The 25,523-nt window shown below is 44.5% G+C and overlaps 1 protein-coding gene across 6 annotated transcripts in view; it reads right to left on the reverse strand.

Moving 5' to 3' along the window:
* The window catches only part of UNK (unk zinc finger), a 683,439-nt gene that overhangs the window by 319,143 nt on the left and 338,773 nt on the right, over positions 1-25,523 (reverse strand). For all 6 annotated transcript variants that reach the window (XM_085616970.1, XM_085616969.1, XM_085616974.1 and 3 more), the window contains exon 7: positions 6,442-6,526. In XM_085616970.1, coding sequence (XP_085473096.1) covers positions 6,442-6,526 — 85 coding nt within the window. The remainder of the gene's footprint in view (positions 1-6,441; positions 6,527-25,523) is intronic.

The raw sequence follows: 25,523 nt of genomic DNA on the forward strand, positions 1-25,523 counted from the left end.
CCCTGATCCGCAATTAGTCATCAGCGGTAGGGTGGTGCACTGGCAGATTGAAGCGTTCCTATATCTTGGGGTTCTTATAAACAGGGACCCGCAGGATCTCCTCGAGGGCAACTTGACTCGTGCTGTCACAGTGGTGAAGGCACAGATGTCCTTTTGGCCTACCTTGCCGTTAGCAGTCATGGGCCGGATCCCGTTACTAAAAATGGTGGTCATGCCGCGCCTCCTGTATTACTTTACAAACTTACCATTGCACGTTCGACCTCCATTTTTATAAAGCCTCGAGTCAGATATGCAGCAATTTATCTGGCATGAGTCGTGAAGCAGAGTATCGCTAGCTAGGATGTATCCACAGACCACTCAGGGAGGGCTCTCTCTACCCAACACGGAGCAATACTATTTAGAGGCGCAGCTTCAGTGGTTGGCAAGACGGCGAAGCGTGCGCCAGCTTGAAGACACGGCAGAGCAAACATACGGGTTCACCCATTTCCAAATAGTGGCACTGTTTCATACATGTCGGGTAGGTGGCACATCTACTCAGCTGCTAGTTCGGGTAGCATATCTACGTTACCAGCGTATTCTTCGCATCAAGTGCCAGGTAGCGCCATATGTACCATCGCTTCCTATACTGGGCACGCCCGGGGGATTAGGGCAGTAACCAACGCAGAACTTACGCATTGGGAAGAGGTCGGTATACAGACACTAAGCGATCTCTATAATAAGCAACTCCTCCCATTTGCGGACCTGGCCGAAGGTTCGGGCTTACCGCACGGACAGTTCCTGTTGCATGCTGCGGTGACACAGGCGCTGAGCGTGCTGTGGGGCGATAGGACACAGGAACCTGCCACCCACCTAACTATACAATATCTGCACAAGTTGGGCACAGGTCGTCACCTAACTAAATGGCTGACGGAGACTCTCAGAATCCACACGCCACCGCAATTGCTCTCTCTCCGAGCCCACTGGCACTCGGACTTGCGGCGACCCATCAAAGTCCGGGAATGGGAAAGTATGCTCGAGAGCCCTACACGAATCCCCCGTAATGCCAGATTTGGGCTCATTCAATATTACATCATTCACAAAGCCTATCTGACTCCGGAATGTATAAACAGGTACTTTTGATTGTACAGATGCCAGATGTGCAAGATGTGATGAGGCAGGTGCAGATCTGTTGCACATGCTGTGGTCATGCACTGCTATGCAAGCGTATTGGGGTGCAGTCACCAGCTGTTTATCTCAATGCACAGAGCGCACCCTGGACTGGTCATGGGATATGTGCATTTTGGAGCTGTACCCACGACCCAAAAAGTATAAAGTGACTTCTAGATACACTGATCTGGGCCTCATACTTGCCAAACGTCTACTAACGTTTGACCCCCCCCCCCCAGCATCCAGCCGAGGGGGCCCACACGGAAGTATGGTTGTAACGGTATCCATCCTCTCTCCCCCCTCTTTTCCCCCTTCCCCGTCCCTCCCCCACCTATCGCAATCCCCCCCACACTCCCTTCCCCTCCTCTTCACGTGCTGCACTTCCTCACCCCTGCCTTTCGATTGCTCCCCCGCTCACCTCCCAGATACATATGCAGCCCTCAAGCATCATAATTCACCTTCTAAAATATATTCACTGAGCATTGGCAAGCGTGGGAAACTAGGGGAGCACAGCACACAGTTGAGCTAGATGGCTGGGCTGCCACAATGCAAAGGGGTGCTTACGGATGTGTTGTATGTAATGTTGTGTAGACCGACTGCAAGTGTTCTACGACGCAGGGTAAAATATTATATGTTTGCATTAAGCAACGTTATCTATAGTTAACACTCATATGTTCAAGATGACACACCAACTGTTAATATATAAGGTCTGTAGTGGATGTTAGTGACTGGAATGTCTACCGTCATAACTCCATTGTTTATATACAGCTGAGATGTAAACAGTATTTAAATACAATTGTGACAAATATGATGTAAACTACAAGTGTGAAAATAAAGATAATTATAATAAAAACCAAAGTTAAACAAAAAAAAGAAGCCCTCGGTGTGCTGATGTCAGTTTCCACCCGTTTTTTTCATGCCTTCGAGGCGAGCGGGTGAAACCAACAGTATCCATGTGGAAGCACATGGTAGGTATCAAATAAAAAATTAAACATATATACACGCGCAAATATACTTATATAGATTCAGAAGTATAAACAAAATAAAAAACATACAAATACCTCTGCTTTTGGCATACGCAGACAAGCAACAGGGAGGCGGGTGGGTCAGTGAGGAATCCACAGGTAGATACTGTAACCACCAGAAAAAGCGCTACCGAAGGTAAGTAACAACTTCTGATGTATACATCTACCTGTGGATTCCTCACCTTTTGAATAGAATCCCCAAGCCATCTCGCATCCGGAGGTGGGTGCCTGCCTGCCTATACCAAGAAATCCTGCAACACTGAGCGAGCACATTGACGGTCCCTCCTCACTTCAGAGTCTAAACAATAGTGCTTTGCAAAAGTATGAAGGGAGGCCTAAGTTGCCGCTTTGCAAATGTCAACTACAGGGACACCTTCAGCCAAAGCAGAAGTAAAATATTTAGCTCTAGTAGAATGAGCTTTAATACCATCAGGTTGCTCCTTGTTAGCCATGGGGTAGCAGAAATTGATGCACAGGATAATCCATCTGAATAATGTCCTTTTATCCACCAGATCAGGTGTAAGAGGAAAACGAACTCAGGTTGCCCCGTTAAATCTCCAGACATGTAGGTACAGGCTCTAGAGGTGGAGGTGTAAAACATGCCCCGGCGACTGTGAGAGTAGGGTCTGCCCTGTAAGTTGGGCACACGAGCGGTGGGCACAGAGAGAGGTCAAGGTCTGTATACCATACCGTTTGCAGCCCATCTGGGGCTAATAATATGATTTGTGCCCGGTCTTGGCGAATCTACCTCAGAACCCAAGGAATCAAGGGTCTGGGGGGAAACGCGTAAAACAGCTAGGTGCCCCAGTCCAATTGAAACATGTCCCCCAGAGCTCCCTGCAACGGATACTGAAGGCTGCAGAACGACTGGTAGTGTGTGTTCTCTTAAGTGGCAAATAGATAGATCTATCTGAGAGGGTTGCTTATAACCCCAATATGTATTGTACCACTTCCAGATGGAGAAGCCACTCGTGATCGGCAAAAAAGTATTGACAGACTTCCTGTGCGATTTCAGAATGGGTATGTGAAAATGCACATCTTGTAAATCTATCAAAACCATCCAGTTTTCCTTCTCCAGCGCAAGAAGCACTTGTGTAAGGGTCAGCATCTTTTCCTGCTTGAGGAACCAGTTCAAACTCCTGAGGTCCAGGATCTGCAGCAACCAACTGTCTTTTCTGGGAATCGGGAAATACCTTGAATAGCATTCCTGATCCCAAAACTGCTCTGTTACCAACTCTACTGCGCCCTTCTGAAGCAGAATCTGAACCTCCTGTTAGAGGAGCTGGAAAAGTTCTACTTCACAAAAGCCCTATTGGGGAGGAAAAGGTGGAGGAAAATCTTGTAAGGATAAAGAGTACCCATTTTCCACAATGTCCAAAACCCAAAGATGCGTAGTTACAGATCTCCACTGAGGTAGAAAATAGGCCAACCGTCCTCCCACTGGACAAGCACACCCCAAGATGGAGGAAGTATGGCTGCTTTCCTGCGACACTGGAAGAAGAGGAGAAGGAAGAAGTGTAAGAAGGCTGATAGGCAACTCCACATTGTCCCCGCCCACTATAACCTCTGTAGAGGGGATTGGATGCTTGCCGTTGTGGCTGATATTGGCTTCTGCCTATAAATTTTAACTTCCGGCCAAAGCCCCCGAACCAGCGTAACTACCTATAGTCCTTAGGCTATGTTTGAAGGCCCAAAGACTTCGCCGTCGCTTTACTGTCCTTAAATCTCTCAAGGCAGAATCAGCTTTTGCACCAAAACAGCCATGAACCAGCAAATGGCAAATCCAACTATGTTGCTTGAACATCTGGCAAGAAGCCAGACCCCCTTAAGCCAAGCATGTCTCCTCATGGCAACAGAAGATCACATTGCCCTCGCAACTGAATCCGCAGTGTCCAAGCCTGACTGAATTACCTGGTGGGCTTTGCCTGGCTGTCATTCACCAACTCTGAAAAATGTCCTTGAAGATCACCTGCAAATTTCGAAACAACTCCCTTGGCTGACTCCATCAATGCATGGATAGAACTTCCTAACAGGAATGTTGAGCTGGTAGACTTTAGAGCCATACTATCAGAAGAGAAGACCTTCTTTGCAGACTGCTCCATCCTTTTAGACTCCCTATCAGCAGGAATCGTAGGGAAAAAAACAGGTGTCAACTTTAAAGAGCAGGACGCTTGCACCACCAAACTCGTAGGGGTAGAATGAGTAGACAAAAACAATAGGTTACCTGGAGCAGGCATGTACCGTCTTGCAATAGATCTAGACACTGCTGCTGACAACATAGGTGTCTGCCAAATTTCAAGAATAAGCTAAGTGAGGGCCTCATTAAAAGGTAACATAGGCTCAGATGAGGACATGGAAGCATGAAGCACCTCCATCAACAAATTCGATTTCAGTTCTGTAGATGGCAATGGCAATTCCAGCATCTCTGACCCTTTTCTGATCACAGAATGATAAGGCGAGAAACTCCGGTGGAGCAATACCCTTTGGGGACAACAACTTCCACTCCAGTTAAGTATCAAGGCCACTTGCCACCTCTAAACCTTCATACTCAGGATCAAAGGACACCATCTCACCTTTCCTGATCCTGATTTCCTTCAAACAAGTACTGTTCCTCCTCCAAAAGTCTCCGGATACTCCTGCTCCTGCCTAGGAGGCACAAACCGAGGTGGAGGAAGATCTGGATCCAGTACTGACTCAGACTCCCAGACGGTGTCACTGCTCTCTGACTCGGCGACGCCGGAGTCACATGTGGAGACCGAGTTGGAGAAATCTAACCTCTTTGTTCATGGACTCTCGGAACCGGGGACACCGACTTCAGGGAAACATACTTCGAAGAGTGACGTCGAGAACCATGACGCAGATACTTCTTGTGTTTCCTTCTGGGCAATTTCGAAGCGTGGGCAGGCAGTGACTCTGAACGAGGAGGACATTTCCAACATCCTCTTTTCTCACATCTTTCCTTGATCATAAAAAGCTTAGCCTCCCTCTCCTTCAAAGCCTTTAGATTCATTTTCTGGCAGGAAGAACAGGCATCAACATCATGATCTGAACCAAGACAAAGGCGGTTGTTGGTGGGTCAGTAATTGACATCTGACCTTCACATTCCCTGCAGGGCTTGAATCCAGACTTTCTAGATGAAGACATTATCCACTGCAACAATGTTATTACCAACAAAAGACAAAACTGCTACACTATCGGAGAGCAGAACAAAAAAGTTACGCGTTGAAGGCGTGGGAAAAAGGGAACTGACGTCAGCACACCGACGAGGGCTTCTTATGGCTCCAATGACTTCAAACTGAGATGCGTGGAGAGACGTGGCATTATGACATCCTCCTCCACGTGGGAGAGCTGTAAAGAGACGTTTCCGTAGAAAGCTGGCACATATTCAGAAGGTGAGGAATCCATAGGTAGTTGTATCCATCAGAAATGCAGTTCTACAATTCCTATTCTTGGGTTCTAGAGTTAAAGGATTTGTATACCAGTGTCAATTATCTAATTTCACAAGAAACTGTATTGAATACTAAACTGATGATTTCACAAAGGAACTCCTTACAAGTGCCCTGGTCTAGAGGGTGTTAACTCTGCACCCCAGAAGTTATTGATAACTGAGTCCCTTTATCTCCAGGAGTGCTAAATTAACAGTGATTTAGGTAAAACCTTGGTTCCTTCTGGATAAGTAGGAATTTTGCTTGTGATCTTCAAACACAGGCCCGATTCCCCTACTGGTTCCTCACTCTCCCCAGTTGTTCACCTGGAGATTGTAACTGCTCTCGAAATCCCTGGGGGAAACATGAGATGTCTGTGGTACTTTCGTGCTCCTTGAAATTCTCAATAGGGCTGGTAACATGGCTTAAGGTCCCCCTGGGAATTGTGAGCTTCGCTTAATGAGGGCCAAAGAGTCTTGAAGAATAAATATTTGCAGGCTCATTTTCCAATATAGCCGGTCCAACAGCCTCAGACACGTTATACATTTCCACACATGACAAATTGTAACCAACTCATACTCTTGCAAAATAATTAGCAGTAATTGTCTAGCACTGCAGAAAACTCAAATATATTTTCAGGATATAAATTCACCGGGTGTGGATGAAGGATTCTCTTGACAGGGAATTTTCACAGGATATGTTTACTAAGAACAGGAAGAAAATCTGCAAACTCAACTGGACTTGAAGGTATTTATGTGCCATCCAACACAGTGTTCCTATGTAAAACAATAAAAAGGAAAAAAGCATGCATTGGGTGACTTGAAAAGGAGAGAAAAGCAACATACGTTCTACATGTGCGAATGCACAGAAGGGTCCACGGGGACAGCTGCCAGACTGCTGCATATCATTGCACTTTGTCGATTTGTAGATCTGTGTAAGAAAGAAAGAGACATCACCGGCAGGGAGTGTAAGTCCCAGGCCACAAAACCGACAGGACAGAAAAAATATTACAAGAGAGCAGATTACATCTCAGGCTTGAAAGAGGAACAGTGAGAGAACAGGATGGAGCGTAAATCCCATGCAAGGACATTGACAACTCAATGGTCAATTGTGTAACACAAATCATGAGCTAGAGAAGCGAAAGATATCACAGGATGCGAGCGAAGGCTAAAGTTACATTGACAATTCTATTGCTCCTAGTGCGTATGGATCTTCCCGTATTCAGAGTCTGCAAGCACCCCATGACCTAGTTATGGGACTGGAAAGTGCACCTCTTAGCATTTCAATTCAAGACTTCGTTCAGATGGTACTCTTCCTCCAAAAAATCCATATGCGGCCATGCTCTCTTCTACCACATAGGCACCTGCCATACCAGTTAATGTTTTTGAAATATAATCCATTGGTGCAGTGTGTTGGCTAATGGTGAGGGTAGACAGGTGCCTTTTGAGATCTGCAGATACCCCACGGACTACAGGCTACAGTCACTATGAAGGTTACAATATTCTACTCCTATTTCCAGGTTTTTCTAATTCACCATCTCTATGAAGATTTGAGAACAAGAGAAAAAATAAAGGGGTAGTGTAGAAATGAAAAAATATATAAGCAGCTATCAAATTGATTCTTTAAGACCTTTTGGGAAAATTGTACATGGCTCCTTGGTTACGTATTAAGAGCAAAGTACAGGATGATTCATTTGATGTGGCCAATTTAGCTGCCTTGACTAGCTGGCATGAATATACCTACTGATGTAATCTTTGCGTTTCATGTTTATGTACTTCCCCCATCTGCATTTCATATATTAGAGTGCATATTTTTCATTTATAAATGCATGCAGCATTTAGTATTGTTCGCACAAGTATAACGCATAACATTTGTTTTATTATAGTTTGATAGAGAATCAGTTATTTAAATATGTATTTACATGATTTATGTCTTACAGAATTAATTGAAATAGTAACAATATTAATAAGTCAATTCTTGCATTTGACATTATTCAATACGAGGCCTACTCCTTTCAAAATATTCATAAAAATGCATTTGAGCTGGGTAGAGAATAGTATCAGACAGAGACGAACATCTTCAACTTTCTGTGAGACTTGGATGGCGCACGCAAAGCTGTAAACATCTTTGGTGAACGCCACAGCCACTTTCTCTGAGCCAGCTCAGCCTAACCAATTTGCTGAAACATCATAACTTACTAAGCGCAGAAGCAGAGAACGACCTTCTCAATACACAACAACAGGTTTATTGCTTGACTAAATATATTGGAATTAAAGGCCACCTCAGGAACTCATACAGACCCTTTTAGTACTAAGACAGCTTAGTTAGGGGCAAGATGGGAGGATATGGAAAACAGACTAGTTCTCTCTTCATGCAAGGACATTCTGAAACAGTTACCATGTTGCAATTCATTTTAATATATTTATTAACAGTTCATTGCTACCATTTTTTTCATCTTTATAGTTACATATATTCAGTGTGTGCATTTCTAATCACTGTGAAAATAAATTTGGAACCCACTAACAAAAAATACTCCTGTGAATCGCACAGGACTGATAATTGCCCAGAATCCAACACCCTCATATAATGTGCAGATGTTTTGTGGGTTACAGCGCACCAGGTTTTCTGTTTCAAGGAGATAAGTTGGCATTGAGGCCGAATGTTTTGTCTACAAACCTAATCCCAGGCCGCATTTTACATGAACCAAATAAAAAAAAGAATACGGAACAGCAGAGATCACCATGTTGACTCTGGAAGAACGTGTTCAGAATTTCTATTGAAGAGATTTACCCACTCAGTATGGCGATTGGAGACGCATGCGGGCAGCCATCTGTTGGGATGCAGGCTTTCTGTGTCTGTAGAACAATAGTTGAAAAGAAGTTGTAGACTACGAAGTGCAGATCACCTGTACTGCTGAATAAAATTGCTTCTTATGAATGTTGTGCAAAGATGAGAATTGAGAAAATTATATTTTAACTGAAGCTCTGTCAATACTATGTTGGGAAAGACAGATGTGCTCTGAACACTACTAGTTTACATGTGAGCTGAATGACTCATCGCTAAAAGTTAATACATTTCTGCTTTGCAGAACAATTTTTTATGAAAGTTGCCCAGGGCAGACAAACATTTCAACATTTAATTTCTAAGAGACTGCATGCTGAGTGGATTATGTCCAATCAGTTATTTAAAACTCTCAAATGATGTGCTCTCATGCAGATTTGAAATATATATAACGGGGTAAATGCAGGATCTAGGATTATCTTGCAGATCAATCCTATTATCCCCATTTATGAATGTTTGTTGCATGTTGTGAAAGAGGCAAGGCATGTAGGGCTGGCGATAAATCAATAACAAAAATGTTCCTTTCTTGTAATCCTAGTTCTGTATCATGTCCACCTTGACTTGATATACACACAGCCTTGCAGGCACCCCAGAACACTTATTTTTACAAAGTAAAAAATGATCAGCTGTGTCTTGAATAGGAGGTAAAAGCTAACATTATTCCTAAGTGCAGGGCCAACGAGTTTTTTTAATGAAATGTTTTTTCTTGTAATAACCACTTAAATACAATTCACAATTTTGCATATCTAACAATAACTGTGCTGAAGTGTTAGATTTGAGCTTTAAATGCCTATATAAAAGGAAAACATGAAGGAACAGGCACTGGCAAAGCCAATTGGCCTCGCCTATGCGAGAGCTATTGGCTTTGTCAATGTGTTTTAGCCATGTTGTACAGCTGCGTGGCTGCTGCGCATCATGGCTAAAAGTTAGGAAAAGAAGTGCTATGATACTGCCAACACTGGCAGTGTTTTCTGGCGGGAGGGGACGGGGTAGGGGCAAGGACAGATTTCAGACGTGTGCTGCTGTGCTGTGTTAATGCACACGGCTCCATCTCTTTCTTGTTAACACCAGTCTATTGCTGAGCCCTGTTGCACTTGAGGCTAGGACTGTACTGGATTCAGTTTTGGTTCTTTGCATGGCAAAGTCTCCAATGGTCAAATCAGAGGATACAATATTATCATGCGAGTAAAATTTTGAAACTATGTACCTGTTTTTTTTACCGGGACCTAAGGATTCATGCACCCACATAAAATTAAGGCTGTCTCACACGTAGTGTGCTCTTGATCGCAAAAGAGCATCTGAGAATCCATTCACTCATCAGCAAATGCTGTTGTTTTTGCGTTCTGTAGACAAGGTCGAACAATAATGCCTCTTGTTATTCTGTTTAGGTCAGGCGCTAGAACCTAGACAAAACACGCAAATGCAACTGTTGTTTGGGAACACATACTTTTGTCATATAGGTATGCACAGACAGGTAACACACACTTGGAGGGACCTTTCCAGGAAAAAGATCGGAACAGCATCTGAGATGTAGAACTGAGATGTAGAACTTTCTTCTGCATATACTAAGGTACAGGGTCTGCTGCTAACACCTAGAGATCTTCGGATATACGATCATTTTGCTTCTTTAGAAGGGGAGGGAGGTTAGGCTACACTGTCGTATATAATGACAGCTCCATTTCTGATTTACGGACTGCTTGCTATGCTACCCGTATTTGTGTTAGGCATTTTCCTACTTGTTGTGCACGTATACTGCAAACCAAAGCACAATAGTAAAAATAAACATTTTAAATTTTTCTCGTGTCTCTGTCAGAACCTGTTGTGGACTAGTACGAGTGTGAGAGCGGAAGGGTGTGTCCTGTAACAGTGATTCCTGGAAGGGGCGGGAGTGTTGTGTTCTGGGGTGTCTAATCACTTGTTCCTTTGTGAAAGAGTAGGAGGGCACGTGAGACACTATAGCTAGTCAGTCACGGGCTCATGGGTGCTCGGTTGGTAGGATGACTCAGTCCATGCCTACTAAGGTCCTCTGATCTCAAGCACAGTTCTGTGACTGCGCAGAATCCCTGCAACAAGGATAGGATATGGCGTTTTGGTCAGAGCTGCTGACATCCCCGTTTGTTGCTTAAGCTCCGTTGCTCCAGTATTACTTCCCCTGGAAGTAAAAAAAAAAAAAAGCACTTGACAATTGTAATTGCATTTATATAGCGCTTCCTACCCTGATGAGGTGCCGAAGCACTTTTTTGGAGTAGCACGCTATTCTGGACCCTGAAAATGATTAGTTGGGTGGAGGCGTAACGGGGTGGAGTTAACAGGAGAGGGCATGGGGGAAACGGACAGTTGGAAAAAAGAACGATAAGTGCCCAGCGTTGGCCACCTCATAGCGTTTATTTTTTTTTTGCTCCTGTCAGTGATAAGGAGAGAAGAAATAGGCAGGAAGGAGTAAGAGAAGAAATAGGATGGAGATAGTAAAAAAAAGCGCTATGATGCTGCCAGCATTGACCGCATCATAGAGTTCACTGCGAGCAGTGGATGGCCAGTGGAGGGACACCAATTTAAGTTAATTCATCAGTTCTTGGTTCGTAAGCCAACAAAAGAAAAAGGAAATGACATATCAAGTGCTGCCCAATTCGGAAGCAGCAAAGAAGCGTGGCAAAGCTGCAGATTAATAGTAAGCAATGGGTGGGTTCCAGGCCCCTTACAGAACAAAAGTCTTGCAAGTGAGCGTGCACGCACTAGCACATGCTCATGGCAAGCGAGACCTATAAGGAGCCTGTGAGGTTACAAATGCACAGAGTTCAAAATATGCATTGATTAATTAAGGAGCCAGCAGATTCCCTCTCCCAGCAAGTCTTGTACTGGCAGTTTGCCTCACAGCCTCAGTTATTTTTTTCTGACTCGGGCTGAGTGGGCCTCAGAGCACTTTTTTTCACCCTTTATAATTTATCATGAATGCTTGTTTGATAAATGGGCTTAGTCGCTGAATGCCTGATCTGTTTGGGAGCAGGAAGCGGCGCTCCTACGGCATCAATTTTCCAACAACCTTAATCTGTTACTTCCCATGGCTTAATCATTCCTCATGCCCAAATAATTTCTCCATCTCCATCCTTCCTTTTCCCTGGATGAGTTAAAATGGGCAAATGACGTTGTCCCAAAATGTACATTAACGTGTTATTTTTAGCAGATCGGTTTCCCTCACCGATCTCTCCCTTCAGCTGCCAGACCTCGTTCCTCAGTCTTACGAGCTCATCTATCTCTCACTTCAAGCTAGAGGATTGACATTTACAAATGATGATCTAAAATGCACACTAGGTGGTCCATTTTATGGCATCCTCAGCCCCCATGCCTCACACCTCTTATCCATTCCGTCCTCCTCTAGTCATAAGTTTTTGGTTTTGCGCAAAGCAATCAAGCATTCAATGCTTGCAGGGACTTCTAAAACGGGAAAGTGAAAAAACTGTTTTATGTTATTTAATTGATTTGAAAAATGTCAACACATTAATTTACAAAGAAGGTATAAGGTATACACTCTTTTTTTCAAATGATGTACAATGTCATCTAAAACAGAGGAGGCATGGGAGCCAGATCTGGGCGTGGGAAGTATGAATACCTAGATTCCTTTCCATTATATGTTAGTCTGGTTCTGAGCTCCATAAAGACAAACGTAAGCATATATTTCTTCGAAGAGTTATACCACACATATGGAACATTATAGTCTGATATTGTTCAGAGCGCAAACTCACCGTAATTTTAAGTGCCAATGAAATTGAGGTTTAGAGATTCACATTCAAAACAACGAAGAGATTTACAACTGAAAGCAAACCAAAGAGAGGGAACAGGTATACCACTGAAGTTTTTTTTTTCAGAATGATAACACCCTTTTCATCATTCAGAATTTTAAAATGTATGCACTCTTTCTAAATGCGTGTCAAGAAAACTACTTGAAGCCAACAATGTAAAGCTCCTTCATTTTACTTTGTCTGCGCACCGTTTCCAGCACTGAATGCATTTCCATTGTGAGAACAACTCAATGCCAGCGAAGTCACTCAACAATAGAAACGTGGGGTGGTAGAGAAACAGGAAGAACTGATGAGCAGGAGTGATGGACGAGAAACGAAGCTAATGTGCTAAAAGGAGAGAGTCGCGTTCATTTTAGGACACCATGTTTTCGCTCAATCTTGAAGTTAGGAAGGGTGATCAGAGAGGAATGGTGGCCAAGGGAATTGTATAACCATGAGATTAAAGGGATCAGGGATGAGGGCTGTTATGACTATTGTGCTGTTATACTTCTCTTTTAGCTTACACATGTGAATCTTATAAAAGTCAATGCGTATGATGAATACAAAATGCACTTTTGTTTTAGGTCACTTTTTCTTTTCAACGTAATCGGCTATAATAGAATCACAAAATTTAATCTGAGCTTGCTACTTTGTTCTAAATGATTATTAAGGTGTGATCAGAGTTTCATGGAAAACTGATAACTTCATTTCTTGTTTGTTATTGCTCAAAGAACAGTCTCAGAATGAAAGTAAAGGGGCATCGGGCAATTGTCTGCCAATTGGTCATCTTAAAAGGTTCAAAGACAACTAAACAATGTTATATAAGCACAGAGTGCAAAGGGTTAGCTGCAGATAACTACCTCTTTGAATATTCCCCAGGCGTCAGATCAGGAAACTTGGGCATGCAGCTCTGCACTGGCACGGCTCCGGAAATGACATGCAGAGCCTATAAAGGCACCACTCCATGCGCTGCTGTCAGGTGATTTCCACGTCCCCAGATGCTGAGCCCCAAAAGCAAATTAAGAGCAACCAGGTTGCAGGTTCCTAAACTCGGGATTTTATTAATGGATAGAGCCCAATCCAGGGCCGGACTGGGAACCGAAACCGGCCCTGGCAAACTGCTCGGGCAGCCCCCCTGGGGTGTGAAGGGGTATGCGGCCGAGCAGTTTGCTAGGGCTGGTTTCGGCCGATTTTGTAACAGGGGGCCAATATTACCGACCCCCTGTAACACAAGCATTGGCATAGCCAATAGATCTCGCCTTTGGGACCTTATAAGTGTTTAGACATGCAACAGTTGCATAACTAAATACTTATGAGGTCCCAAAAGCGAGACCTATTGGCTATGCAATGCGGCCGCGAAAGTGATCACGCTCAAACATCAAAGCGAAAGTGAAAGTAATCGCGGTAAAGCGCGGCGCACGCACCCGCGCACATGCACTGTAGCTCTAGGCTGGCCTGATAGCACTTTTTGGAGCCCTCTCAATAAGTCTCGCCAGACTAGCGCATGCTCTGGGTCAGGCGAGACCTAAAAAAGGGGTCCCCAGGGGCACAAAACCGGCTCCCCACCCTGGCGACCCACCGGGGAAACCCCCGGTGCCCGCTACGGCCAGTCCGGCCCTAATCCAATCATAGAACAGGGAGGATGGAAGGGTCAGTGAGGAATCTGTGGCTAGATAGCCTCTCTACAAGAAAGAGCTTTGCCGAAGGTAACTAACTTGTTCTTCTGATAGAGACTTCAAGCTGCAGATTCCTCACCTTTTGAGCATATATCAAAGCAATACCTATTTGGAGGCTGGCCTGCGAATGGACTTAAACTAGAAAGTCCTGCAGGACCCAGCAGGCAAAACGCACCGCTCGGCGGACCTGACTGTCCAGACCATAGCGCCTTGTGAACGTATGGAGGGATACTCGCATAGATCTCTGGCTAATGTCCAGGACAGAGACACTGTGTGCCTATGCAGTGGTAGGAGCCATTGCCCTGAGAATATGAGTACACAGTCTTTCCAGAGGCAAGTGCGATCCAGCAAAGTAGGGTTCTTTCGCACAGCTTTGCCTTTCTTCGCTTCAGAGAAGCCCACAAAGAGCTGATCATCCATTCTGTGTTCTTTGATACAATCTTTGTAAAAGCTCAGCCTTCTCTTGGGGTACAAGCAATGGAGTCTCTGCTTCTCCTTAGAGGGGTGAGGTGGATAATAGAACACGAACAGGGTGATATTTGGTAGAGGAAGGAAACAAATCTAAACCTTTCAAAAATCGCATAAAACATGGAGAATTAAAGAGGGCTGATTCGGCAATCGCAAAACGGACGAAATAACCAAAAGGTACCCTTTTGACTGTGCCCAGGGTAAGGCATTACTGTGCTAAGGACAAAACAGACAACAAACCATCAGGTAACTTCTTTGACCTATGGTCTGCATGCCGAGCACTGCATCAAGCAACAAATGACAGGCATATACAGTTTTTGTTGAGGGATGCCCGGCTGCCAAGATATTCAGCTGTGGCCACTCAAACTCCAAGCATGAAGGTGGAGATTCCAAAGGCCCGGGTGCAAAACCCTCCCCTGTTACTGCGACAGCAGGCCCTCCTCGAGGGGCATCATAATCAGATGACACATGATCAAGCGCAGGAGGTCTGGATACCATGCTATCAGTGCCCTTTCTAGGGACACGAGGATGACTTGGGATCAGTCGACCCTGAATAATTTCTTGAGAAACCAGGGCAGGAGTGGTAACGACGGGAAAGGCATACAGGAGTCCCAAGTTCCAATCACGGTGGAACGCTCTTTAGAGCGAGCACCGCCTTGGAAACTTCAACACAGAGTGCTGACATAGTGAGTTCTAGGCGGTGGCGAACAGATCGAGCCAAGGTTCTCCTCATTTTAAGAAAAGACCTTGTTCCACCTCCGGATGTAACTAAAACTCATGATACACTAGGGATCAACGGTTGAGCTCCATAGTTTTCCGAGGTGGAGGGGGGTAGGGGATGTGGGACCACTTTGGAAGGTCAAGGATGAGTCAGGCAGTTGAATTCTGTATGGTCTGCAGTCTGCTTAAGAGGTGCAAAGTAATTCCTGCATAGAGTGCTTTGCCGTAGTCCAAGTAGCTGGTGAGAGGGTATGCCTGGCGTTGATGGGGAGCCACTTGAAAATCTTACAGAGCATGCGAAGAGTGAGGAAGCAGGCAGAGTAGACTGTGTTGATCTGGCTTCTCATGGTGAGCTTGCTGTCCACGATGATGCCGAGATTGAGGGCATGGTCTAGAGGAGTGGGTGAAGGTCCTAGTTCGGAAGGCCACCAGGAATCGTTCCATGGGAGGAGTTGTTACCGAAGATCAGTAAGATCAGTACTTCCATTTAGTCTGTGTTGAGTTGCAGGTAGTTGTCTTTCATCCAGTTTGTGACGCTCATCATGCACTTTCGGAAGTTGGTCCTCTTAGTGGATGGGTCTCAGATAGCGAGAGGATGATTTGGGTGTCATCAGCATAGGATTCGATGTTTAGTCCATGGGTTCTGATTAAGTTGGCCAGGTGGGTCATGTAGGTGTTGAACAGTGTGGAACTAGGGGGTGAGCCTTAAGGGATGCTTCAGATGATGTTCTTTGGTTCCGAGGTTTAAGGAAAAAGGCAGATTCTCTGAGTTCTTCGGTGAGGAAGGAGGCGATCCAATTGAGGGCCTCTACTTGAATTCCAATGTGATGTTTCTTGATGAGGGTGGTGTAGGATATGGCGTCAAAAGCTGCTGAGAGGTCAAGAAGGATCAGGGCAGCAGGGTCCAGTAGGTTCTGATGTCATCAGTGGCAGTGATCTGGGCTGTTACGGTGCTGTTGCTGGGGCTTAATCCTGACTGGGAGGTGTCCAGAAAGAGGTTGTTCTCCAAGTGTTCATTGAGATGGCAGTTGATGGCTTTTTTGAGGACCTTGGGGTGGGGTAGTTTTTGAGTTCGCTGGGTTTGACGGACGGTTTCTTAAGAAGAGGCTTGACCTCTGTGTTTCCATTCTTCAGGGAAAGTGGCAGAGATGATGGAAGTGTTGAAGATAGCGGTTAGCTCTCTGCTGATGGTCTTACTCATGAGGTTGTAGATATGGTGGGGACATGGGTACATGGTTGTTCCTGAGTGGACTGAGTTCATGATGGCGGTGGGGTTTCGTACGGAGAACGAGATCCAGGTGGTTGGGATTTGCTTCAGGGGGCACAAGTTCGAGGTTTTTGTAGCTGGTTGAGATCTTGTCATGGAAGAAGTCCGCCAGACTGTTGCAGAGTTCCTGGGAGGGTGTGATTTTTTTTGGCTGAGGGGTTGGAGATCTCTTTGACTATGTTGAATAGTTATTTGCTGCAGTTGCAGTTGGCTTCGATGTGTTTGGCGAGGGCGCTCTTTTTAATTTCTTTGAGTAGTCTTTGGTAGTGGCAGAAAGACGTTCTGAATGCGGCTCAGTCTGTGATCTTTTCTGATTCGCCATTTACTTTCAAGTCTTTTGCAGTCGAGTTTGGCGATTCTCAGTTTTGTAGTGTACCAGCTGGCCTGTTTGGGGGATCTCTTAAGTTTGGTGGTCTTAACAGGAGCGACTAGGTCGGCAGAGTCGGTGATCCAGGCGGAGAAGTTCTTGACAGCCTGTTCAAGGTTGTTAGAGGAGTAAGGGTGGGAGGTGTTGAGAACGTTGGTCCACTGGCTCTCTGATACTTTTTTCCAGCTTCGGTGGGTGGTGCTATGTGGTTTGAAGGCAATGCAGGGGGGTCATGTGATGGTAGGAAGTGGTTGATGGCGTGGTCAGTCCAGGTGAGCTTGGTGACATGGCTGTACTTGACTTGGTCACTGGCTGTGAATATGGGGTAGAGTGTGTGTCCTCGGATGTGTGTGGGATTGGTGACTAGTTATACAAGACCGATGTTGCTCATGCTTTTCAGGACGTTGGTGTCGTTAAGGCCGTCGAGGTGAAAGTACAGGTCTCCGAAGAAGATGTAGTGTTTGGATCCAATGGCTAACGGTGCATTGAGTTCTGGGATGCAGTCGCTGAAGGAGGGGCAAGGTCCAAGAGGTTTGTAGATGAGGGTGCCTCTGATGGTGGTTTTGCTATTGATTTGTAGTTGGAAGTTGAGGTGCACCATGATATGGGTGGTGCCGTCTGCAGTGGTGGTGGGGTGGATGTTTTCCTTGTGGATAATGATGATTCTATGTTCGTGTCTGTTGATGCGGTCTCTGTGTACTATTTTCTAACCATCAGCAGTTGTTGTGGCGATGTCGGGCATGGATGCAGGTTCGATCTAGGTCTCAGTGAGGAAGACCACGTCGAGGGTGAGGGAGGTGATGGTGTCCCACATCTCTTTGACGTGCTTGCAGAGAGATCGTGCGTTGTGCCAGAGACAGTGAAGTTGCTCTGAAGCACTCTAGGTCTGCGCGGAGATGGTCACTGTGCATGCGGGTGCTCAGGTGTAGCAGGAGAAGAGACCGTGCCAGCAGGTGAAAGGTCTTACTGTGGATCGAGGTGAGGTGCAGCAGCAGTTGTTGTTGCAGGGCTCGGGGTGCAGAGCTCAGTGGCAATGTATTGTCACGTGGCTGGAGAACTAGAGTTCCTGGAGCTGGGCATGGTCCTGGTGCAGACTGGCTTCTCTTTGGAGCACTAGTGACATGCCGGCTGTGCCTGTATGTCATGCAGCCTCCATAAGTAGGTCCTTGGAGGAGGTGGGCGGGGCTGGCAAGAGGCGGGAAGCTGGAGAGAAGGAGAGGCAATAAAAGGAATGGCGGGAAAGCGAGCGAGGGGAGTGGCAGCCAATGAAGTGGACACAAAATGGCAAAAAATAACTGGTGGAGAGGGTGCTGAGAGAGCGGAAAGCAAATATAGAGCAAGTCCAATGACAGGTGGAGAGGGTGCTAAGAAGTGACTATGCAAGGGGGACGTGGTATAGTTAAAAGTAGCAGTATACTTGCGGTCAAGTGAAGAAAATCAAAAATAGTCACAACAAGTCAAACAAATCAAAAGAGGAACAGAGTCTCGCGAGGGACAAGCAAAAGCAGCAGCGGCGGGGGGGGGGGGGGGGGGGGGGGGGGGCTGGAACAAGACCTGCTCACTGGAGTGGCGCTGCAACCTCTATAAGTAGGTCCTGGGAGATCGAGGGCGCAGCTGACGAGTGGTGGGAAGCGGGAGGGAAGGAGCAGCAGTAAAAAAAATAATTTTAAAAAAAGGCGGAAAAGCGAGCGGCGGACAATGAAAGACACAAAATAGCAACAATAACATGGACTATGTGGGCTTAACACTTATAAATGAGGGAGAGCAGAAATACAGTAAAAGTGCAATAGGTTGGGAGGGCGCTCAGAAAGCAGAGGTACAGCAAGTACAATAACTGGTCGAGAGTGTGCTAATAAATGACTATGCAAGAGGGAAGTGGCATGGTTATAAGTAGCAGAATGCTTGCGGTCAAGTAAGAGAATCAAAAATACAGTCACAACAAGTAGAACAATTCAAAACAGACAACAAGTCTGGATAAGAACAAGTGAACGCAATAACGGGGGGGGGGGGGAGCTGGTATGAGAACCCACTGGCTCAGAGGGTACAGCTGGCGCCAAGGGCCAACCCACTGGCAGTAACCCAGGTGGAGAACCTCTCAGCTCATTGGAGCACCAAAGAACAAAGAATCGGAGCATGGCCGTGCTGGAACAAGTTGCAGAATCGGCTCTGATGTCGAACAACTTCGGGAACGAGATTGAGACGTAGGTGCCACCCCGCGCCTTCTTCGAAGTGTGAGAGTGGCGAGAAGGGGCCCAATTCAGCTTAAATATTTTATGTTTTTATTTAGACTTACCTGAAGAGGTGGATCGAGAGGAAGATAGGCCCCTCAAATGACTTCTGCATCACAAACAGGGTCGAACTTTAGACTTGGACTGGTCTTGATGCGGAGTCTTCCAGTGTTTGGCAATGTAGAGTTTCATCTCTTGGTCTCCAACAGCCTTCAGGTGCATTGACATGCAGTCACTATCCCAGGCTAATTTAGCGAGGATCTGTGGCAGACATTTGCTTTCAACAGTTTTTACAGGGCTTAAAACCTATAATTTTGGGAGGTGTCATGTCCCATGCACACTGTAAAACTATTTTTTGTACGAGGTAAATTTCTCAAACAGATGAGGTAGCTCCAGATCTGCGTCCAGTGGGATAGAAAGAAAGAAACAGACGTCAGCGCAAGGGTGGGCGCCTATACAGGCTCTGCACGTAATTTCTGGAGTTGAGCAGGATCCATGAACAGCCATAAAGTGCCACTTACTGGCGCACATAGGTCCTGGTGAAAAGTTTCTTTATCGAGATTTGATGCCTGGAGAATGATCAAAAGCTGAGAAATCTGCAGCTTGAACTCCTTATCAGAAAAGACAGGCTATGCTGAATCACATCATCCACTCTTTCTGAAGGATAACTGGAGACACTCAGCCGCCACTTGCTGCGCTTTTAAGTGCACTGTAAACCTAGACGAGAACAGGTGACCTTGCACATAAACTGAACGTAAAGCTTTATGGTTCAAACAGGTTTATGGGTGTGAATCATCTAAAACTCAGACTAGATCTTCTTTTAGTGCTAAGATTAGCTTAGAGGTAAAGAAATGAGGGAGGAGTTTGTATAACATACACTGCCAATATGGTAGAATTATTCTTGTTGTTCACGTTTACCACAATGCTGCTTGCATTCTGTTTATTTTTATTGCAGTAATAATTTACATCATATGTACTAGTTTAGAACTTTGATTTTAAAAATAAAGCTTTACATTGTATCAGTTTCCTAGTGTACTTGAGAGTGTTCTTCCTAATTGAATGAGGGTTTGGAGTTCCTCTAGCTATTCCTGTGATTTCACATAGAAATGATTGATATCCAAAACACATCTCATTCAAATTCTGCTCTACAGGTTGCAAGGTTGTTGCAGACCAACTGGCTCTTCGGTCTTGGATTTACGCTTTGAATAAGTCTTTAGTGCCAGGGTGTCTGGAAATCTGAATTCTGGGCCATGTTCTAGATCCTTGAGTAATTGTGAATGGCATACTCAAGAAACCAAGTTTTGCAATTAGCGGAGACGGCAATTGTAATATGGGGTAGCTACTTCAACTTACATAGGTGGTATATAATGTTGTAGGTTTTTCAGGTGTTTGACTAATGAAATGTTATTCCTCATTTTGATTTCTGGTTGGACCTCATGTTTACTAAATCGGTTTGTTGAATATGTTGCAAGCTCAGATTTTGCTAGGCATAATTTCAGGGTACCAGTCACAGTACATCTCCTTGCTAGAGGTGTCCCTAACATGGGCAATGGGGTAACATTTGTTGTAAATGCACATGCTGCATACCGCTTAAAAATATTTCATTCATGGATGGAGTCTGATCCTTTAAATCCTAACTTTCATACAGATCATATAGAGGAGTGAATTATGACCCTGTAATGACTTAAAAGTCTCATTAGGAGATCAAGAACATCAAGAATGGTTTTGTAGTCAATTACCCCATGTAGTGCAAAACATCAGAATGGTTCCCTTAAGTAATGACGGGGCCACCTGGTCCGTACTGCCTGGGTACACACCATATCATGGCACACGGAATTGAACAACTGCAGAAGTAAGACAGTTACTAAGATCGTGGTTCAACACTGTCTGCCACAGGAACATTTGCTCCTGAACCTGTACAAGTGCATGCCGCAGTGAAAGTAATCAGTACACAGAATATTAGCGCCATCATGGAGCAAGGCACCCACAAGACGAGATTAATTTTAATTTTAGGTAGCTTGCAGTCTAACCTTATATGACACCCCAGTTTAGGCATTGAATATGAACTATGCGCCTTCCCCTTGGTATGGTATCACCTGTAGAAGAGTGTACTACTTGGGAAATGGTATTTGTGAGTTTTTATGCAAAAACGCATAGTACACCCTCATTAGAGGTGATAGCGGAGGAGCCAAAACAAGTACAAAATCAGCACAGAGCTAAATCTGCACTGGATTTAGGGAAGAAATTATGGGTAAATTGAGACAGTCTCCGATAATTCTGAGTAATATCCACAGAGAAACTGCAGTTCTGGCACTGCGATAGAGGTTGGCAGCGATTCCCCTTCAAGATCGCGAAAAGGAACTCCCAAAGTTTATTTCCATTGATTATACCTCTATAAACCTTCGGTTTGCAGAAAGCAAAAACAAAAAGAACGACTATCTCCCTCAACGCAGCAATCCAGTAGGGGTGGAAATAGTTTGCAACCCTGACAAAATAAAAAAATCAACAAAAACATCCTGATAGCTGTTCTTTTCAGGACTATCTGCATAGTAAAAGGGCATAAAGAAGTGGACAGACTTAATTATCACAGAAAAGACTCGTATCAAGCAGAAAAGTGAAGCAGGACGTGAAACTGAAGTTGTAAAGAGGTTCAGATTCAAAGACACAGTTAAAAAACAAAAAGCATGCCTTGCAAACTATGGACAATTCTGCGGAATGAGATTTGGAGGGTAGAGCTGTTGGCCAGTGCAGCAGAAGTCAAAATATTTTGCCACACTCTCAGGGAACATCTGGTGGTGATTCAACTAAAGAATACATTCAGCTTGAGACACCAGATGGACATGTAATACCTCCCAAGAGGGTTTATGATTCAGAAATACAAATTAAGGTAGATATACCACACAAGATAAAAGCTATATACTAGCTTTATTTATCGGATGCTTTTGACCTAATTCTTTTAGAGGATGACTGGCCTCCAGTTTGCATAAGGGAAGCACTTTGAGGTGAAAAGGTGGTAAAGCAAGCATTTTTATCTTTAGTACCGGGAGAACTCAGGGGAAAATATGCACAAGATTGGGCTAGGAAATAGAGTCCTGTGCTGTCTAGAAAACAGACGGGCTGGGACCAAAGGTCTGCACCCTTAAAGAATGAGCCACATGTACAGGCTCCGTATTCACTGAAGCCAGAAGTTAAGTGCGATGTCAAGCTTATTTTAGATTAGCTACAGTATAAAAATATAATGGCGCCTTGTCATTCCACAATGAACACCCCTTTTTCAGGTATTTAAACCTGATAATTCATATAGAACAGTCTTAGATTATAGTATTTTAAATGTACATATATGTACACATGGTGTATAAAATGCTCACAATACCAGATCAATGATAAATCCAGTGAGAAAAAAAGTATAAAAATGACCTTATATATACCGAATGGTTTCTTTAATCAACATACAGCACCTAAATCTCAGTCCCTCCCCCCTTTTAATTTGGCGGATTTCAGTATGTGTATACAAAATTGCCTATGGAGTATAAAAGCTCTGCTTTTTGCAGGAAGAATAATGGAGATCTTATAAGATCCCAAGGTGCTATCATATTGATGATTTGTATCTTACTTACACATTGCATATTTAAATATAATTTTCCTTGCTTACAAGATATCTAGTTAGAGTAAAGGCTTGGCACCCGAGTTCCAATAAAAGTGTACTACTTTACAACCTCTGAACACACCAAGGAAGTTATAAACCCACAGCAGAGATCACTTCTCACATAATGCTATGTGAGGGCACCCTTTGCATGATTTAATTTCTCCCATGTTTTCTGAAAAACATTGGATAAAAGCACACATCTATTTTACATGGACTGTAAGCAGACATGATAGAGACTTTGGGACCAATTACGATCTTGGCAGACAAGGTTATTCCATCGCAAAAGTGGCGGATATCGCGTCCGCCAAATTACAATTTCATTATGTCCTATGGAACTTGTAATTTGGCAGATGGGATATCCATCTCGATTGTGATGAAGTATGCCATCGCCAAGATCATAATCAGACCCTAAATATTTACCGACTCGTGGTAACAAAACAAACCTTGTAAGCACCTCAAGCCACACATACGTAGTGTACAACGCAGGTCAAACAACTCAGATAGCTTGCAGATCACATAAATAACCCTCTGCTGAGAGACGCGTCTCTCCAACCAAGAAAATACTCACTAAGGTCTAGACAGCTATACTGAAATAGAACACCAGTTGTGAGCACATGCTGCGATCGGACGCAGGTTGCCGATACCATACTTGCAGCAACCAAAGAGTCATCATAAATAAATGCTGTTTTCCAAATCGGGTATCGGATACCATGGTTTGGGAAGCTAAATACAAGGCAGAACACACTTTAAAGAAGTTCACGGTTCTTAGAGGCATTTGTTGGTATTCTGGAAGGACATGCGTGTATTGTGAACAAATATTGTTTGAACGCCTTGATAAGGATAATGTTACTTACTCAGAAAGCATCTGTTCTTGGCATGTAGAGCTGTAGAGCCACATGTTGTGCATAGCTCGCCATCTAGTGTTGGGTCCGGATGTTTGCACTTATTTTTCTTCGAAGGCCTCTTTCCACACGAGGTAGGTGACTCCTCCTTTCGATGATAGTGCGCATGGGCATTGACTCCATTGTTAGATTGTTTGCCGCAGAGGGTGAGAATGGAGTAGTAGTAAAGAATAGAGATGTCCATGCGTATGTAGGTAAATTAAATAGAGAGCTGCAGCAGCTACAGGTATCCGGGGAGGTGGGCGGGCGCATGTGGCTCTACAGCTCTACATGCCAAGAACAGATGCTTACTGGGTAACTAACATTATCCGTTCGAGGCATGTGAGCTGCAGATCACATGCTGTGCATAGATTACATAGCAGTATCCACCCAAATCGGTGGCTAACATGTGGCTGTTGGAGCTGTCTGATATAGTATCTTAAGTTCTGCTTAAGCCACATTGGTTTGTTGTCTTGCTGACACATCTACACAATAATGTTTAGTGAATGTGTGCAGTGTAGACCATGTTGCAGCTTTGCATATGTCAACAATAGGAATGTTTCCTAAAAAAAGCCATAGTGGCCCCTAACATACGAGTGGAATTTGCCCTAGGGGTACAGTTGGAGTTCTCTTTGCTTTCGCATAGCAGGTTTGAATGCATTTAACAATCCACCTTGCAATACCTGACTTTGAGATAGGATTGCCTTTGTGTGGTGGCGCAAAAGCAACAGAGTTGTTCCGTTTACGAAAAGATTTTGTCCTTTCAGTGTAGTACAAGAGTGCTCTTCTAACATCTAAGGTGTGTAGAGCTCTTTCTGCAATTGAATCAGGGTGAGGAAAGAATACGGGTAATTCTACCAACTGATTTATGTGAAATGCAGATACGACCTTAGGTAAAAATTTTGGATTAGTACGAAGAACCACTTTGTCTTTGTGTAGTTGGAAAAATGGTTCTTGAATGGTTAATGCCTGTAATTCACTCACTCTCCTTAATGATGTGATTGCAATGAGGAAATCTGTTTTCCAAGAGAGTAACTGTAGTTCGCATTTGTGCATGGACTCAAAAGGTGGGCCCATCAACCTTGTAAGGACTATATTAAGGTTCCACAGTGGAGCTGGTGGAAGTTTTGGGGGTATGTAGTCCTTCCATGAAAGCTTTGATCGCAGGTACTCTAAACAACGACAAATGCTGCCTATTTTGGAGATATGCAGCAATTGCCACTAGGTGTAGTCTGATAGAGGTATAAGCCAACGCTGAATGTGGCAAGTGTAACAAATAGCATATGATGTTCTGTATGGAAGCATCAAGAGGGTTGATATGATTGTTAGCACAGTAGATAACACATCTCTTCCACTTGCCTGCATAGCAGGCCCTTGTAGTAGATCTTCTAGCTTCCTTAATGAAATTCATACATTCTGGTGGAAGGTTAAGTAACCAAACGCTAAGATTTCAGGTGCCAGATCGCGAGGTTCAGCTGTTTGGGATCTAGGTGTCTGATTTCTCCATGGCTCTGTTCGAAGAGACTGGAGGTTAAATGCAGCTTTTGATGCAGAACCAGCAATATCTCCAACAGGGTTGTGAACCATGGTTAACGTGCCCATGTGGGAGCTACTAGGATTAGTGTGAGACGTTTGCCTGAGCTTGTGTACCACTAATGGAATGAGTGGGAGAGGTGGAAAAGCATTGGCAAATATCCCTTGGATTGCGGGTATGGGTACCTGGAGGCGAAGCTTCTGCATTTTGCGTTTTGGTATGTGGCGAACAGGTCTATGTGAGGGATTATCCAACTTTGAAGGTATGGGAGGAGAACCTGAGGGTGGAGTTCCCATTCGTGTATTTGCTGCCTCTTCCTGCTGAGGAGATCTACAATCTGATTGTTCACTCCTGGGAGGTGTTCCGCTAGGAGATAAACTTTATGGTGAATAGCCCACCTCCAGATGTCTTGGGCTAAGTGGGACATGTGGAGAGAGTGTGTCCCCCCCTGTTTTAGTATGTAATACATAGCTGTCATGTTGTCTGTACGAACCCTCTTGTGAGTCTGAACACTTTGAGGGCT

The sequence above is a fragment of the Triturus cristatus genome, chromosome 7 (genome assembly GCF_964204655.1).
Source record: "Triturus cristatus chromosome 7, aTriCri1.1, whole genome shotgun sequence".
Lineage (NCBI taxonomy): Eukaryota > Metazoa > Chordata > Amphibia > Caudata > Salamandridae > Triturus > Triturus cristatus.